At 44.0% G+C, this 17,593-nt stretch overlaps 1 protein-coding gene across 1 annotated transcript in view; it reads left to right on the top strand.

Moving 5' to 3' along the window:
- Positions 1–17,593, top strand: part of LOC100963692 (ectodysplasin-A) — a 94,511-nt gene that overhangs the window by 70,004 nt on the left and 6,914 nt on the right. Inside the window, exons 2-3 of the mRNA XM_012812728.2 lie at positions 11,410–11,433; positions 15,789–15,968. Of these exons, the coding sequence (XP_012668182.1) occupies positions 11,410–11,433; positions 15,789–15,968 (204 nt within the window). The remainder of the gene's footprint in view (positions 1–11,409; positions 11,434–15,788; positions 15,969–17,593) is intronic.

Here is a 17,593-nt window from a genome sequence, read left to right as displayed (position 1 = left end):
GTTGCCCAGAGAGACAGGCAGAGTGTGTCTGTTGTCTTCTCCCAGTTCTCGGGTGCTGGGGCAACTGGGGTGCAGTGGAACAGTAGCAGCTGCAGGGGAGTGTGCGTGGCCAGATTAGACCTCATTAAGTTTGCTGGGGCAACCTGGGGGCAGCAGCCCGATCATTCCTAGTTCGGTCCCTTCAGGGCAACTGGTGGAACAGGGAAACGGTAGTGGCTAGATCAGTCCTAGTTCAGCACCATGGAGCAGCCAGGGGGTGGGGGAATGGCAGTGGTAGCACAGGTTAAGCGAGCGACCAGATCAGTCCTAGTTCAGCCCCACCAGAGTAGCTGGGGGGGGTAGTGGAGGCCTCCTTGACCATCGACTGTTGGACGCATGCAGCAGGGGACTCCCCCACCTCCATACCTGGGACGTACGTGGTTCTAGCAAACAGTTCTGGGCCTACCCAGAGTGGTAGACCCCTCCACCACCACCTACAGGGCATGTGTGGCTCTAGCAAGTAGTTCTTGGCCCACCCAGCTTGGGTGCCTGGAGCAGGGAACTCCTCCCCTGGCCCCCATGGGGTGTGCATGTCTCTAGCAAGCAGTTTTGGGTCTACCTGGAACGGAGGACTCCTCCGCCACTGCCCACGGGATACCCGCAGTACTAGCAAGCAGTTCTGGGCCTTCCCAGAGCTGGAGCCTGGGACAAGGATCTCTGCCACCCGTGAGGCGTGCGACTCTAGCAAGCAGTTTTGGGCCTGCCCCACTCCATGAGGGCAAAGGGACCCACCCAGCAAATTGGTTAGTCTGGGAAGGTTAATACCTCCTTCCCCACCTTGCACCCAGTCACTCGTAATCCCCCAGGTCTGTCACCCTATTCACTCCAGTAGGCCAATTGTTCCCGGGGTTTATGACTGGCAAAATCAGCCAGAAATCTGAGTTCAGCAGGGGGGCCTTGTGTTTTTAAATTAGGCTTCTGTCCAGCTAGATTTCTCTGCAAGTCCTTGCATTCAGCTCTGGGCAGCAGACAAATAGCAATTTACACTCAGGTGTCAATTCTAACCTCTGCCCGCCCACTGCCTTTGTCTCAGGTGTATTAGACCCTGAAGGCTGGTGCTTTGCTTACGAAATTTCTCTGCATTTTGCCTATGGCTGCTGTCCGGGACCTGTTTGCCCAGAGAGATGGGGCTGGAATGACGTCAGTCTGCAGCTCAGGATGCCACCGTTGCTGTATTGGCGTTCCCTGAGCTGACCTTCCTCTCCTCACGCCTGTACCACAGTCAGCACAGAATAGCACCAGCCCTTTCCCCCTCCACTTCTCTCAAGGAGATGCCCAAGAATCAGGATTCCATAGGTAACAAACCTCCAGACCTCGGAGTGGGTGGGTGGGGACTCCTTAGAGTTCAATGTTGCAGGTGGAGAATATATACAGTTTTATACAGTTTTACAGTTTTATGCCTGGCCAGAGGGTGCCGTGGCATGCCAGCAGGGGTAGGAGGTCCGGTTTTTAGGGGGTCTCTTGGGTGGGATAGAGTGGGAGGAAGTTTGAACTCTGCTCGCTTGTATGCATGGAGTAAACTGCCAGCCTTTGTTGTGGGGGAGGGGACTCCTGTCCACTTGGTGGTGGATTTGTACCTTTTGGTTGTATTTTTGGGGTCACAGCTCGCCTCAGTAATGTTGAAGTGTGCTCTTCAATCTTCTCTCTTGTCTCTGCTCCAAACCATCAGCTAACTTGCTAAACTTCTATCCTTTAAGCCTCCTTCTGGACGTGAGCTTCTGTAAAAAGCTGGTTGTAGTCCGCCATCTTGGCTCCGCTTCTAGGTATGGTTTTCTTATGTCTGACTGCTTTCAGAATTTTCTCTTTCATCTTAACTTTGGTGAAGTTAATTATGATGTGCCTGGGGGATGTCTTGTTCGGGTTGAGTCATGCTGGGGTTCTGAAACTATCTACTATCTGAATTTCAGAATCTCTTGGCATGTCTGAAAAGTTCTCTTTCATAATTTCATGAAGAAGAGCCTCTATGTTTTGTGAAGCAACTTCATCACCTTCAGGGATTCCTATAAGGCAAATATTACTTTTCTTTGAATTATCCGAGAGTTCTCTGAGAGAATGATCCATTTTTGCTATCCATTTCTTTTGATCTTTCCTCTCCTTTGCTTGTTCAAAAGCTTTATCTTCAATGTCAGAGATCCTTTCTTCTGCGTGTTCCACTCTGTTACAGACGGTTTCCACCATATCTTTCAGATCCTTGAGGGCTACAACCTCTTGTCTCAGTGTTTCAAAATCTTTGGTCTTTTTATCTTTGAAATTGTTGAATTCTTGAGACATCTTTTGAATAATTTCTTGAGATATCTTTTGAATCGTTTCTTGAAATTCTAATTCCCTCCTTTCTTCCATTCTGTTAATCTTATTTACTATCCAAATTCTGAACTCAATTTCTGACATCTCAGTCATCTGTTTATGGATGGGGTCTTCAATTGCAGCTGCCCCATTTTTCCTTGGGGAATTTGATCTACTCTGGTTATTCAAGTTGCCAGAGTTTTTCTGCTGATTCTGCCCCATGCTGAGTTTATCCTGTTTGGAGACCTTATCAGAACCGTTCAGTCAGTGGCTTCTTCTGGTTACCCAGAGAGACAGGTTGTGTCTGTCATCTTCTCCCAGTTCTCGGGTGCTGAGGTGACTGGGGTGCAGCCAAACAGCAGCAGCTGTGTGGGAGTGTGTGTTGCTGGATCAGATCTCATTAGGCCTCCCAAGGCGACTGGGGCTCAGGAGACTGGCAGCGACTGGATCAGTCCTAATTCAGCTCCACCAGGGTGACTGGGGTGCAGGGGACCTGCAGCGATGGTGTGGGGTGCTTGCACAGCTAGATCAGTTCTAGTTCAGCCCCACCAATGTTACCGGGGAGCAGGGGAGCAACAGCAGCTGTGCAGAGCACAAGAGCAGTAGATTCAGTCCTACTTCAGCCCCACCAGGGTGACAAGGGGGGGAGAAGGGGAACGATGTTTGGCCTCGCTGGAGCAGCTGGGGGGGCAGGAGAATGGCAGTGGCTGTATCAGTCCTACTTCAGCCTCACCAGGGTGACTGGTGGGCAGAGGAATGGCAGCAGCCAGATCAGTCCTAGTTCGGCCCCCTGGGGTGACTCGGGGGACGGGGAATGGCAGCAGTCGAAACAGTCCATTATCAGCCCAGCTGGGGCAACTGGGTGGCAGGGGAGTGGCAGTAGCTGTGGGGGAACATGCGCAGCCATGTCAGTTCTAGTTCAGCCTCACCAGGGCAACCGGAGGACAGGAGAACTGTAGTGGCTAGATCAATCCTAGTTCAGCCCTGCTGGAGCAACGGGGTGGGGGGGAACAGTAGCAATGGCGTAGGGCACACGCATGACCAGATCAGTCCTAGTTCATCCTGCCAGGGTGACTGGGGGGCAACTGGAGGGGCAGGGGAACAGCAGCAGCTGAATCAGTCCTAGGGGCAACCGGGGGTCACAGGAATGGGGATTGAAGGACTCCTCCACTGACGCCCCCTGGACACACATGGCACTAGCAAGCCAATCTGGGCCCTCCCTGCACGGGAGTCCATAACGGGGAACTCCTCCACCGCCACCCATGGGACGCCCGTGGCTCTAGCAAACAGTTCTGGACCCACCCAGAGCAGTAGACTCCTCCACTGTGGCCCTGCTCATTGCATGTGCCTCTAGAAACATTTCTGGGCCCACCCAACATGAGTATCTGGAGTGGGGAACTCCTGTGCCACTACCCGGGGGATGCGTGTGGCTCTAGCAAACAGTTCTGGGCCTGCCTGGAACAGTATCCTCCTCCGCAGTGGCCCCACAGGTTGCATGTGGCTCTAGCAAGCAGTTGTGGGCCTGCCCAACACTGGTGTCTGGAGCATGGAATTCTTCTGCTATGCCCCACAGGGATGGCACTAGCAAGCTGATCTGGGCCCTCCCAGCACAGGATCCTGGAGCAGGAAACTCCTCCACCACCCACGGAATGCACGTGGCTCTAGCAAGCAGTTCTGGGCCCACCCAGAGTGGTAGACTCCCCTGCCATGCCCCCGCGGATTGCGTCTGGCTCTAGCAAGCAGTTCTGGGCCCACCCAACATGGGTGTCTGAAGCGGGGAACTCATCCACTGTCCCCCGTGGGGTGTGTGTGTCTCTAGCAAGCAGTTTTTGGCCTACCCAGAATGGAGAACTCCTCCACTGCTGCCCATGGGATGCTGGAAGCATTAGCAAGCTGTTCTGGGACCTCCCAGAGTGGGAGCCTGGAACGGGGATCTCCTCTGCTGCCCGAGGGGTGCACAACTCTAGCAAGCAGTTATAGGCCTGCCCAGAGTGGGGGACTCCTCCACTGCCACCCGTGGGGTGCGCGTGGCTCTTGCAAGTAGTTCTGTGCCTGCCCAGAGCTGGGGTCTCTTCTGTTGCCACCCACCGCTGGTGGGAGGCTTGCAGCTCTAGCAAGCATTTCTGGGGCCCACTTTGTATCTGTATTTTGTGTTCTTAAATGCTCTTCCTTGGATTTATAGCTGGTCAAACTTCTTTCTGGGCTTAGCTCCCCATCTTTGGCTTCATAGACTTTGATTCCATCCAGTTTTTCTTCCTTTGCTCAAGAGCCTCTGACAAGGGCTGCTACCAGTCGGCCATCTTCCCAGAATCCCCAATTCGTTCAATTCTTGAGTGAACTTTTGGAATGCTCTTTGTATTTCTAATTCTATCTTTGCCTCTATTCTATTAATCTTATTTGCAATCCAAATTCTGAATTCTATTTCTGACATCTCAGCCATCTGTTTATGAATGGGATCTTCAGTTGCATCTGCCACATCCTTTCTTGGGGGTGTTCATCTACTCTGGTTATTCATATTACCGGAGTTTTTCCACTGATTCCGCCCCATGATTATTTTACTCCATTTGGCTTTTCCCCTGGAGCTTTGTCTAGGACATGTATAGTGTTATGGCCTGAGAGACTGGGGACCTGCTTGGTGTGGGGGACCTGCTTAGCCACCTGCTAAGTGGCTATGTCTTATTTTCACCTGGTTTCTGTCCTACTCTAGTGAATCAGTTATTCTTCATTGAAGTCTCAACTGTGGAGAAATACCAGCAATTAAGTTGCCCCACCCCCCACAAACAACAACTGGTTAAGGAAAATCAAACCTTCCCTCAACCATACACCCAGGATGCCTCTTTGGATAGTCCTTGGGTGATCGGCCCAGTTCAAGAGATCCAAATCAGTTATCCCAGTCAGCACCGGTCTCAGGTGGGAGAGTTCAAAAGTCTCTGGCAACTAGATAGGAGGGGTCTGCCGGCAGCTCAAATATGACTTACTCCAGTGCTCCATGAGGGCAGAGGGACCCACCCTGCAAATGAATTAGTTTGGGAAGGTTGATGCCTCCTTCCCCACCTTGCACCCAGTCACTAGTAATCCTGCAGAGCTGTGACCCAGTTCCCTCCAGTGAGAAAATGCTCCCAGCAAATGCCTAAGTCACTGGGAGATCTGAGTCTGGCAGGGGGAGATAAAGCCTGCAGGCAGGGGCAGTTCACTCAGTTCCAGCCCCACATCTGATTGATGTTGCTGGCAGAACAGAACAGAGCAACTTCACAGAATTTATTTCTGTCCTGGCTAAATTCCTCTGCAGATCAGATGCTGCCGAAGCTAATAAATCACAACTCAGCTCTGGGCAGCAAACAATTAGAGTTTACACTCAGGTGTTAATTCCAGCCTCTGTCCACCCACAGCCTTTGTCTCAGCTATAATCCCCTGAGGGCTGGGTGCTGTTATGGTCATATAAGCAGTCCTCTGGTTCAGCCCCTCCCTGTAAGTCTGTTAGCTGTGTATATTCTTGTCCCCATGCTCTGCCCAGATTGGTACTGCCCTTAGGGCTTCTCTTTACTCACAGAACTACCCAAACCCTCTCTGCCAGTGGCTGACACCCAGAGAAAATGCCTGATTTCCTCTGGTTGCCCAGAGAGACAGGGTGTGTCTATCCGGAATGGCCTCAGGGATGTGAGCCTTTCCTGCTGCTGCAGCTGCTGCTCTGCAACTCAGGATACCACAGCTCCTGTATGTTTCCCTCTCAGCTGACCATCCTCTCCTCACTCCCATGCCACAGAGTCAGCACAAACCAGCACCAGCCCTTTCCCCCTTCACTCCTCTCAAGAAAATGCCCAAGAATCTGGACTCCATGGGTGACACACTGCCAGACCTCGAGGTGAGAGTGGAGGGGAATCCTGGGAGTTCAGAGTTGCAGGTAGAGAATATATACAGTTTTATGCCTGGCAGGAGAGTGCCGTGGCACCCTAGTAGGGGTAGGAGGTCCAGTTTTTAGGGAGTCTCTCCCATGGGATAGATTGGAAGGATGTTTGAACTCTGCTCACTTGTTTGTATGGAGTAAACTGCGAACCCTTCTTGTGGGGGAAGGGCCTGCCATCTGCCTGGTGGTGGATTTTGTACCTTTTGATTGCATTTGGGGGGGGTTCCAGCTCACCTCAGCAAGGTTGATATGTGTTCTTCAATCTTCTCTCTTGGCTCAGCTCCAAACCATCAGCTTACTTGCTAAACTTCTGTCCTTTAAGTCTCCTTCTGGTCAGGAGCTTCTGTGGAAAGCTGGCTGCTGGCTGCCATCTTGCCTCCACCCCTTTCTACTTTTCTTTCTTTATTTTTTTTGGGGGGGTTTCCACTCTTTTTCCGCTTTCTCTAGTTTTAATCAAGCATTTCATATGACTCTATTTTCTCTCCTCTCTTAGCATATTAATTATACTTCTTTTTAAAGACAATTTTAGGTATTGCCCTATAATTTGAAATATAAATACACGTCTAATACATGTCCATTTTTCAATAACACTATGCCACTTCACAGGTCATGCAAATACCTTAAAGCAGGATATTCCTGATTAATCTCTCCTACTCCTTATTATACTATTTCTGGCATTTGTTTCACATATTCATAAGCTGTTATCATGGGAGATATTTTTGCTATTATTATTTTGAACAAACTATTATCTGTTAAATCAATAAAGAATAAATTAAGTACTTTATTTTACCTTTGTTATTTTTTCTCTAATGTCCTCTCTCCCTCTCTCTCTCTCTCTCTCTTCCTCCCTCCCTCTCCTCCTCCCTTCCTTCCTTTCTGTAGATACAATTTTCTGACCTTTATCATTTTATTTCTCTGTAGAAATTCTGTTAACATTTCTTAAAAGGCAGGTCTAATGGGCACAAATTTTCTCAGTTTGTTTTTTCTGAGAAAGTCTTTATTTATCTTGCAGTTTTGAAGGATAATTTCACTGAATACAGAATTTTAGCTTGCTTGTTTTATACCATTGATCCTCATCAGAACCCTAGGCCTTGAATACAGACAAAGAATATAGTGTTCTCTAAGTTATCAGGTGAAGAACCATAGCAAAAGTCTCTTGCCCTATAGTCATTTGTGTTTGAGTCAAGACTAGAATCTCGCTAAGCCTGCTGCTGGCATCCATGGCCCTGATTCTACTATAAGATCCTCTTTTCCTAATGCCAAATAGGAAAACCACCTGCCCACATTGATCAAAATCTATCTGATCTCAATTTTACTTCTTTCAAATCAATCCCAAGTAGGTACAGCTATATTTCCCACTCTGATGCATTTGTGGTTTATGCCTGCAAAAAGCATGACAGTTACAAATTTGGAGAATTAGAGTGCTAAAGAAATGCAGCTTGTTACCATGGAAAGAAACACATAACAGTGCTAGTTCTCTATGTAGGTATAAACAAAGTTCTGCAGTATCTAGATAAAATATATCAATATATATAAAATGTTACAGAACTCATCATCCATTGCTGCTTTTGTTCTGGGTCAGGATGTTCACTTCTATTATGGGATAACTCTAGCTTCCTGACATTTTCTGTCTAAAAGCTGGAAAACTGCAATGGCCTCAAGCAAAAACAATGGGCCTGACAAGTATAGAGCCAGAGCTTAGATGTCCATGTTGAAACTCATAAGAATTATTGTCTGGCCCTGGTGAGCTATGTTAGAACAAGAAGGAACTCCCTATGCTGCTGAAATGATATATTCATTGGCACTTGTGGAAAATGTAATATAATCTAATAACAATTTTGTGTATAAGTTTGCATTCTTATTTTTTCTAAAGAATATACCACATGTCCACTAACAGAAGCTGTTTGGGAGCTGTTTTTTGACCCAAGGTGAAGTATAATAAAAGACTTTGAGTCCTTGTTTCTTTCAGTATTCTTCCTTCCATGGCTATTTGGGGGAAAAATATAAAAATTTTAGTTAGCTCGTTACCTCACACTGTATACCAAAATCTATACCAGATTGATTATAGATTTAAAAAATGAAACTGTCATACATCTAAAGAGAATATAAAGAGTTATCTATGTAATATTACATTAGAGAGGACCTAAGCATGACACTGAAGGCAGTAACCATATAGGAAAAGATTATTATAGTTAGGTATGCCTTTCATACACTTTGATCCAACAGTACCATTTATAATGGCACATCCTGCAAACAACCTTTAAACAAGTATATAAAAATGTATATATGTAAAAACATTAACTAAAGCATTGTTTATAATAGTAAAAAACTGAAAATAGCCTAAATGTTCACAAAGATGATTAATTATATACTGGTACATCCATATTAAAAATTATAGCGTATCATGCCTGTAATCCTAGCACTCTGGGAGGCCAAGGCTCAGGTGGATTGCCTGCGCTCAGGAGTTTGGGAACAGCCTGAGCAAGAGTGACACCCCATCTCTGAAAATAGCCAGGCATTGTGGTAGGTACCTGTAGACTCAGCTACTTGGGAGGCTGAGGCTAGAGAATCTCTTTAGCCCAAGAGTTCGAGGTTGCTGTAAACTACAATACCATGGCACTCTACCAAGGGGAACAAAGTGAGACTCTCTCAAAAAATAAAATGTAATGTAAAAATGTAATTATTGACACAAAAAGAGGTGATCAAAGTAACATTTTTTATTCCATTTTATAAAAATATATACATATATGCATATAATATTTCTAGATGTGCATAAAATATTAGTAACAGTTATTTGTAGATATATTAATAAGCTGTTTTTCCTTTTGCTCCTCTTTTTTATGTATGTATGCATCCATGCATTTATATATGTATGACAAGTAGGTATACCTTGTATAAAAATAATATAAGTTTAAAAAATATTCAAAACTATTCCTTTCCCCTCTTTTCACTTGTGAATTTAGGTCAAACTTTCTCCAGAAGTTTTATTTCCCCTTAACCAGTATACTTCCTAAAGTCCCTTCTCCTATAAGGATAGAATTGTATCCATTATTTACTGTGCTACCTTCCATAGCCATGCTCAGTAAGGACTGGTTGGCTTTTGATGGTCTAATTTCCTCAAAGTCTGCTTTGAAGTCTGATGTATATAACAGCATTTACCCTTAACCAGCTTAAACAGTCAAAAAACATGGCCAGAACTAGCGCACTTTGGCTATGAGGGCAAGGTTGTTACAATGGCTGTCTTCCTATTGCTCTCCAGGCTGTGGTGGCTGATTGGCTCACTGGTAGCTGGCTGATGGGGCTGGGCCCTTTCTATGTCAATTTTTCCCCAAACAGCTTTCTTCTTCAAGGAAGAAGCCCTTCTTAGGTTGAGTTGCTGCCTCTTAGTAGAATCTATTTAACTGTGCTTCCCTGCCAGAACCTCCATGCACATTCTCAGGAGCTCTGAGTGCTGGTAAAAAAACATAAAAGATGGATAGCAAAGAAAAAAAGAAAAGGACTGGGAGGGAAAAAAAGGATAAAAAGATAAGAGAATGAAGATTCATGATCTTTTTTTTTTAGATCATAATTGTGTACATTAATTCTATCATAGGATACAGTGTGTTGCTTCCATATGCAGTTTGGAAAACTCTCCTCCAAATGGCTAACATAGCCATCATGTCTTTCTCATAATTGTTGTGTTAAGACATTTATATTCAACCTTTAGACAAATTCACATGTACCCTAATAGGATAAATTGTAGATGTGATCCTCACAATATCATTCTCTTCACCCATCCTCCCCCCTACCCTCCCCCCTACCCTTTCCCCATAGTCTGGGGCTCTATTTGGACAAAGAAAGATGGAGACCTTGCCTCCTTCATGTTTACATGGATGGAGCTGGAAAATGTCCTCCTTAGCAAAGTATCTCAAGAATGGAAGAAAAAGTATCCAATGTACTCAACACTATTATGAAACTAATTGTTAGATATCTTATGAAAGCTACAATCCAAAAATATTCATGATCTTAAGTGCAGCATGTTGCTCCAACCTAAAATGTCCCCTATACATAATAATACCTACTATTGCACACGAAATTGCTCTACCAGAAAAGTCTATGTAACATTGGTGTTTTAAGAAATCTGTTCAAGCTCTATTAGCCACTTAGGCAGCCTTCTTGGTTAGAGATTTTACTGACTTCTTGTATGGCCTGCTCTTATAGGTAGAGATCATTCCAGGCTTGTTGCAAGAATCAAATGAAATGATAGATGGGAATATGTTCTATAAACTGTAGGATAATATAAAAATGCTCAGTGTTCTTTTTGTAAACTCTCAAGGACAGTGACAGTGGTTTAATGTCATATAACAGTGTCTTCATGGGAACAGAGTTTTAAATACCTATGTGTAAACAAAGTAAAATCCATCTATAGAATGAAGAGAATTAAGTCCCTAGAAAGGAAAAAATGACTGTCTAAGAGAGACCAAAACTATGTGTTATCTGGGGAGTTGTTGTCACCTAACTATATTTAAAAAGCCTTGAGTTTTCTAAGTGCTGTCAATTGATTAGAATTGTTTTCTTTAGAAGTAATTCCCAAGAAAATGCTTGTGATTTCACTGTTGCTGAAACTGTTGACCTTTCTTTTAAAGTGTCCATTAACTTATGGTAAATTACAAAGGGAGTACATGTGGCCCCCACATGACTGTATTATGGTCACCCAGTTTTGATAACTAACAAATAATAAGGAAGTGACTAAAACTATAGCTTCTGTGCTCTTTCCATAAAAATAATCCTTTTTTCCTTCCAGCTTCAACACATGAGAATCATATCAGATCCTTACCTGAATGCACGACTCTTCAACCTCAGGACTTGCAGAATTAGTGGAATGCCATCCTAAGGTTGTTGAGTTGTGCATTTCTGGGCATTTCATCTCTATAGAGAAGTACCTATTCCCTCACCCCAAAGACTAAAGGCTAAAATATTTTTCTCCCTAGGGAAGAATCTTCCTTATAACTTTCATGGCCTCAGCAATCAGAAGACAAAAGACTGGGAGGTCTGATTTGGGGGAGATACCTTGCCAAAAACCTGGGTTTGGGACTCCCTTAAGTTTGCAGTGTCTTGGGGCTACTTCAACGTAATGGTCTTAAAGAGCAAAAATTTTCTATTAATTTCCAGTGACTTAATTTTCCATTTTCTTCTTTTAATAGGTCCGGTTAAAAACAAGAAAAAGGGTAAGTTAAGTTCCTGACTTTTAAAAATTGCTCTCATGGCTGGGAGCAGAGGCTCACACCTGTAGTCCTAGCACTCTGGGCGACTGACACAGGTGGATTGCTTGAGCTCAGGAGTTCGAGACCAGCCTGAGTAGGAGCAAGACCCTGTCTCTACTAAAAATGGAAAAATTACTCAGGAGTTATAGTAGACATCTGTAGTCCCAGCTTCTCAGGAGGCTGAGGCAAGAGGATTGCTCAAGCCTAAGAGTTTGAGGTTGCTGTGAGCTATGATGCCATGGCATACTACACAGGGTGACGGAGTGAGACTCTGTCTCTAATTAATTAATTAATTAAAATTTTCTATTATGTCATCTTTTCTCAAATTAGAAGAAAAACAAAGTAGGATTTTTATATTATGTTCTTTCAACATTGGTTGTCTGTTATTTTTTTCAATCATATGTGATCTTCAGTACTGTAGTTTATAAAAGAACATGAAATTGTTCTTCAGTGATGATTCATGAAAGATTGAGTTGCTTCTCTAGCAACATAAAAAAGTTTGTTTTGTTTTTCATTCCTGCTTCTTCCATACAATTAAATTTACATCTCTTTCCTTTATTCTTCTTTATTCTTTCCCCTGCCCTTGTTTTCTGCCTTTATCAAATCAGTAATCAGATATGAATAAAATCCTGAGACTACTTATAGGAATTAGGTATACTGCTCACTGAAACATGCAAATATCCTATTTCTTGGCCTAAAAGCCTTCCCTATTCAATTTTTCTGTCAGGAAATTTATTTCTTGGTTTGGGGAATTCAATATCATTTTCTCTGTGATAGAAAAGTTGGGCTGGAGTATTACCATGGCCTTTTAGTCTTTTCAAAGAAGCAGCTTCTAGTTGGGAAGTTTCATTATGCTGTTGTTGGGCAAGTATGTCCCCAGTATACTTTTGATGAGACTGGCCCAAGGGTTTACACCAGTGCTCACTTACTTGTAGAGGAAAATCTAAAGACAGAGAACAGTCATCAAGGATAGGACCAGGCAACAAAGTCCACTCCTTAGGACTAAAATAACTAATTATGAAACTAGTTAAAGTACCTATTTTAACATGAGTTCTGACATGAGTGGAAGATAGCAGAGTAAAACTAATGATTTTTCATTAAGATGCTTTAAGTTAAATGATTCTATGTGATACAGTTTATGGAGTTTCATGGAGTAGATTATGAACTCCAGACTAGGACAGAAAGACTGTCTCCAGCTGCAGCCTATCTATTCTCTGAGCACTAGACTACTTTGGTACCTTGAAGTACCATGGTCCACATGGAAAACTTGTGTCCCCGTCATAAAGAAGCTGGGAATGGCTTAGCCTCTTGTGGGCCTGAGCTGAGCAAAGTTTGGAAATAGCCAGAGAGCTGAAGTCAGTAAGAAAACCTTTCCCTGTGGGGCCTGGGCATTCACCACCAAGATATTCTGTCTTTTAAAAAAGTAAATTCAATTCTCAAGCATGTAGTTCTTAATTCTTGTCACATCCCTTTAATAAGACATTATAACTTGGTTCATTGCCTGGCACTGCTACTTTGTGTATGGGACATAATTGGGAAGAGAATACACATAGACCTTAAATGTTTACTTTGGCTGAAAGTGCTTTAGAATCCATTTAATACAGATTTCCTTGGACACAGTGAATAGGCACATACCTGAAGAGATAAATTGAGTTGTTCACTTAATTTTCACTGTTTAGTGTAATTTTCCTCCTCCTACAACACACACACTCTCTCTTTCTTGGCTGTCCTTTCAACATTTGGGATTTAGCTAAAAGGTTAGGGAAATGCCCCTTTGATGAGGTTTAACTTTGAAAGGAGTATATATATTCTTTCATCTAAGACTTTACAGGGTAACTTTCTAAGTACAGATGTCTATGGGTTTTTGTATCATGAAGTGCTTTGTTATAGTAAGGAAATCTGGAAAAGAGATTAAATCATCTAAAGTGATTCTCTTGGTCCACAGGTCATTTTGTACATGCTCTCCTCTGGGCCCAACTTTTTGAAAGCATGCAAATATGAGAAGCATACTTGCCTAAACATTGTTTCAGAGAACGAGCTGCAGAACTGGATAACAGCAGGAGTTTTTTCTCAAATACCTTCTAACAATTTCATAATTAAACATTCTCTGTTTACACTGCAACCATTACTCTCTTGAACTGGAGTTTCTGGCTCTATTTCTTCCAAAATTACATTAGCAATTACAAGAGACTCACATCCTTAAAGCTACCCAAAGAACACCCTCTAACTTGAAAATCACTGTTAGGCCTAGAAATGCTGGGACATAGCATAGCCTAATATGAGCCATACTCTGTATCTGTGCCATCCAGAAAATAAGGACAGAAGCAAATTTACGACCAAGCTAGGGAAGTTTCCTGACTACAAGGGGTAAATCAATCTTTCTTATGGAACCTCAGTCTTGGGAGAAAACAAAGAAATCATCAAAGCCAACATCCTTGTTTCACAGATGTAAAAACTAAGGCTTGAGGAAAGAAGAGGGTTTTCCTAAAGGGCATCTGTAGCAATGCTGAGGCTTATATCCTTATCTCCTGAGTACAGATTCCATTTTCTTTTTACTACACTAGCTGTAATTGAAACTTGGGTTCTGAATAAGTCTAATTTGGAAGCTGCTGAAATCTGAAAGGAGATGGTTTTCCTGTTCAGCATCTTCAAAGTGGCTAGATCTAGAAACTGGGCTGATCCAATCTCCTGCTGCTAAGTGCAAAGAAACTTCTAAAGCTTGTACCTCTAGGTTTTTATGGCTACAAAAACTCTTCCTGGGAGAGATGCTCTCTGGACCTTCCTTTCTTTCTTCTCTGAGGAAGAGGCCCCGCAGTGACCTCATTGTTTCATTCCAAATGCAGATGTGGTTAGACATGGACAATTGGCCTCTTGAGTGGTGAGGATTTGGTTTCTTGGACAGGAAGCATTATTCTCAAAGGAGGACCTGATAAATCAGGACACGGTTCTCCTGCCTAAGAGTTTGGAAAACAGGAAGTCAGAGTCAGAAAGTTTTTAAGTGAGACTTTAAAAAGTTGTATTTAATACTAAAAAATTACCTCACATGAAGACATTGTGATGCAGTGTGGTACGAGGTTTCCAATCCTGATACTTCCACAAAATTGTGAGAAGGTGGTGAAGGGAGAAAGAAGATACCTACCTTTGGGCACCTGCAGTCCTCAAGTAGAGCTGCATAGAGCTGAGAAAGTCAATAGGAGGAACTGGAGGTTTTGGTTCAAGACTACAGTTATGACCCACTTAACATAACTACATTCTGGTGGAAATGTTGACTAGAATATGAAGTAGGCAGGCAAGATCGTTCTGCAGGGACAGCAAGGAGGAAAGGGAGAGGAGTTGGTGGGCTTGATTAATAACACATTCAAGAATAGGGCCTCTGAGGAAAGACTCTAGGAAGCTGGATTATTTAGCCTATAAAAATGGAAGTTGATAGGTGACTTAATGTCTTTTAATATATGAGGGTTATTATGTACATGTGTATTCTATCTGCATAAAGAATAGAATAAGAGCTTAAACTACCACAGGAGGGATGCCAGTTAAATATACCAAGAACTTCCTAACAGTGAGCAGTGAGGGGTTATAAACATTAGAACATGTTACCAAAGGAGTTTGCAGAATTTCCTTTCCCAGACACCTTTAAATATAGAGTTTAGAGGGGTCAGCTGAGAAAGTAAAACCTACTGCCTTCTCCTTTGCTCTCTCTACTCTCAGCCTTCCCTTCTTTTCTTGTTATTTCTCAATCTCTCTCTCACCTCTGTCTCTCTCTCTCTCCCTATCTACAAAATTCCTTCCCATTCCTCATTCCCAAGTAGTAATACCCTCATCCCAACCTCCGTTCCTTGTGTATCCTGATTCCTATAGGAACCTTCCTGGAGCTAATGTCATTCCTAAAGTTGAGTTGCCTAGCTTCCTCCTATTATGGACATCAGGTCCACCAAACTGGGCAGTAAACATGAAAGCCCCACACTCTGCAACAATAGCCCAATTCTAAAAAGAACCAAAAAGTGACCCATAGTTCTGATCACTTGGTGATTCTCATTCTTTGGACTCAGCTGAAATTTAACCTCCTTTTTGACCTCTTCAGCATTTGGTCCCTATGTCTCTTTCCCCACTAGACTGAGCACCTTGAAGGCCATTTATTTCTATATCCTCAAACATAACTCTGAGTGGGGCTGAGGATGAAGGTGGGGAGAGAGACAGAAAAATGTGATAGCAGGAACTCTCAGAGTGCTGACTCTGTGTCATTGGAAGTCTCTAAACTCCTGACAGTACACTCTTGACAATAAATAACTAAAAATATAACGCTGAGTCCTATTTTTCAGGAAAGAAGGCAGGGCCTCCTGGGCCCAATGGCCCCCCAGGACCTCCAGGACCCCCAGGACCACAGGGACCCCCAGGGATTCCAGGGATTCCTGGAATTCCAGGAACAACTGTCATGGGACCACCCGGTCCTCCAGGTCCTCCTGGTCCTCAAGGACCCCCTGGCCTCCAGGGACCTTCTGGTGAGTTTCCTGGTCTCTCTGCTCTCCCTAGATGCCTTATAAGTACTTTAGGAGAGCAGTAGTGGGTTATCATGAGAGAAGTTTCAAGTGGCAGTAATGGGTTTAGTTTGTAATAAGGGATACATGTCTCCTAGCCCAGTGTAGAGCTAGGAATTGGGCAAGGCTGTAGGGCCTGGACTGCTCTAACTTCTTGTTTGTACCAATCTATGAAGAACAGGACTCAAGCTCTTGCCCCATTTCAATCCTTCCATCACAAACCCTCCCTAACTCTTGGGCTCCCTATAGTAGGCCAGTAAATTCACATGCTCCAGAGACAGAGGCCCTGATGTCTCACTGGAATTCTAGTGGGGGATGGATTTAATCTACTCTGATTCTCAGCATCTAGCTCCACATGTTGATGTTTGCCTAGAAATAAATTATGGGACAGAAAGTTGGGGACTGGACAAAATGACAAGCCCAAGGATAGTTTCATCCTCTGAACTCCAGAGTGTCTTTCCCATAGAGGTAGACAAGCAGTCACTGATGATCAAGAAGTTGGAAACTTATGAGTCACTCAGGTTGCAGATGAAGCAAACCCGGGTACCAAGGGTGTCCTGTCCAGGAGCCAAGTGCTTCTTGCACTAGTCTTACCTTACCACAGTGCCCATTTTGGATGCCAATTCATCCCTTTGCATCCTTCTGCCTGGGCCCAGAAGGCAACCCAAAAGGTATAGGTCCAGATCTAAACCTGCCTAATTGGAGTTGACAGGAGTCAGACTGCCTGGACTTATATCAGTTGTTATTTCTTTTTCCTGCCCCCCTCTTGTGGGCCCTCCTTGGGGCTTTAGAGAAATGGACTCTTTTACAGCTGATTTCACTAGGTCCAAGAATTCTTCAGCAGTACTCAGAGCCATTAACTTTTGGTTCAAATGGGGCTAAGTATTATCATGGCCACAAGAAATAAAGTTAGGGATTTTTTTTTCATCCAATCATTCCACAAATATTAATTGATCATTTTCTGTGTACAGAGAGACATACTGGTAAATGATTTCTATTCTCAGAGTTTATCTCCTAGAGGAAGAGAGATAACAATTAAAGAAAGAAGATATTTACAAATGGCAATGGGCTCTATGAAGAAAAGTAATAGGGAGCAAAAGGCTAGAGAAGCTAATGCCATTGTCTCAGTGTCATGAAGTGACAGGAATGCCCTCTCATCATTCTCCATGGATGCTGAGTGGGGCTTGCCCTGGGCCATCACTGGCAAGAGACAATACCAGAAGTTTCCCTGTTGGGTGCAGGGCCCACTGATGATGAAGGTCAGGGACAGGAAAGAAGGAAGGGATGTCCTGTCATCCAAGGGCCCTCCATTACACTGAAAGGTAAGCTTTAAGCCCTGAAAAATAATGCTCAGACAGGACTGGCTATAGGGGTCCTCAAACTTTTTAAACAGGGGGCCAGTTCACTGTCCCTCAGACCGTTGGAGGGCTGGACTGCGGGCCCCAGGACAACTCAGCTGCTAAGCAGGACAGGCAGTGGCGGCAAAAACACCCAGCAGGCCGGAGAAATGCCCTTGGTGGGCCATGTGTGGCCCATGGGCCATAGTTTGAGGATGCCTGAAAGGCTCATTGCCACTAGCTGTTCAGGCC

The sequence above is a fragment of the Otolemur garnettii genome, unplaced genomic scaffold (assembly GCF_000181295.1).
Source record: "Otolemur garnettii isolate 467f Iridium unplaced genomic scaffold, OtoGar3 scaffold00219, whole genome shotgun sequence".
In the NCBI taxonomy this organism is placed as follows: Eukaryota; Metazoa; Chordata; class Mammalia; order Primates; family Galagidae; genus Otolemur; species Otolemur garnettii.
Note: the sequence above shows the minus strand (reverse complement) of the source record. Positions and strands in the feature narration are given on the sequence as shown.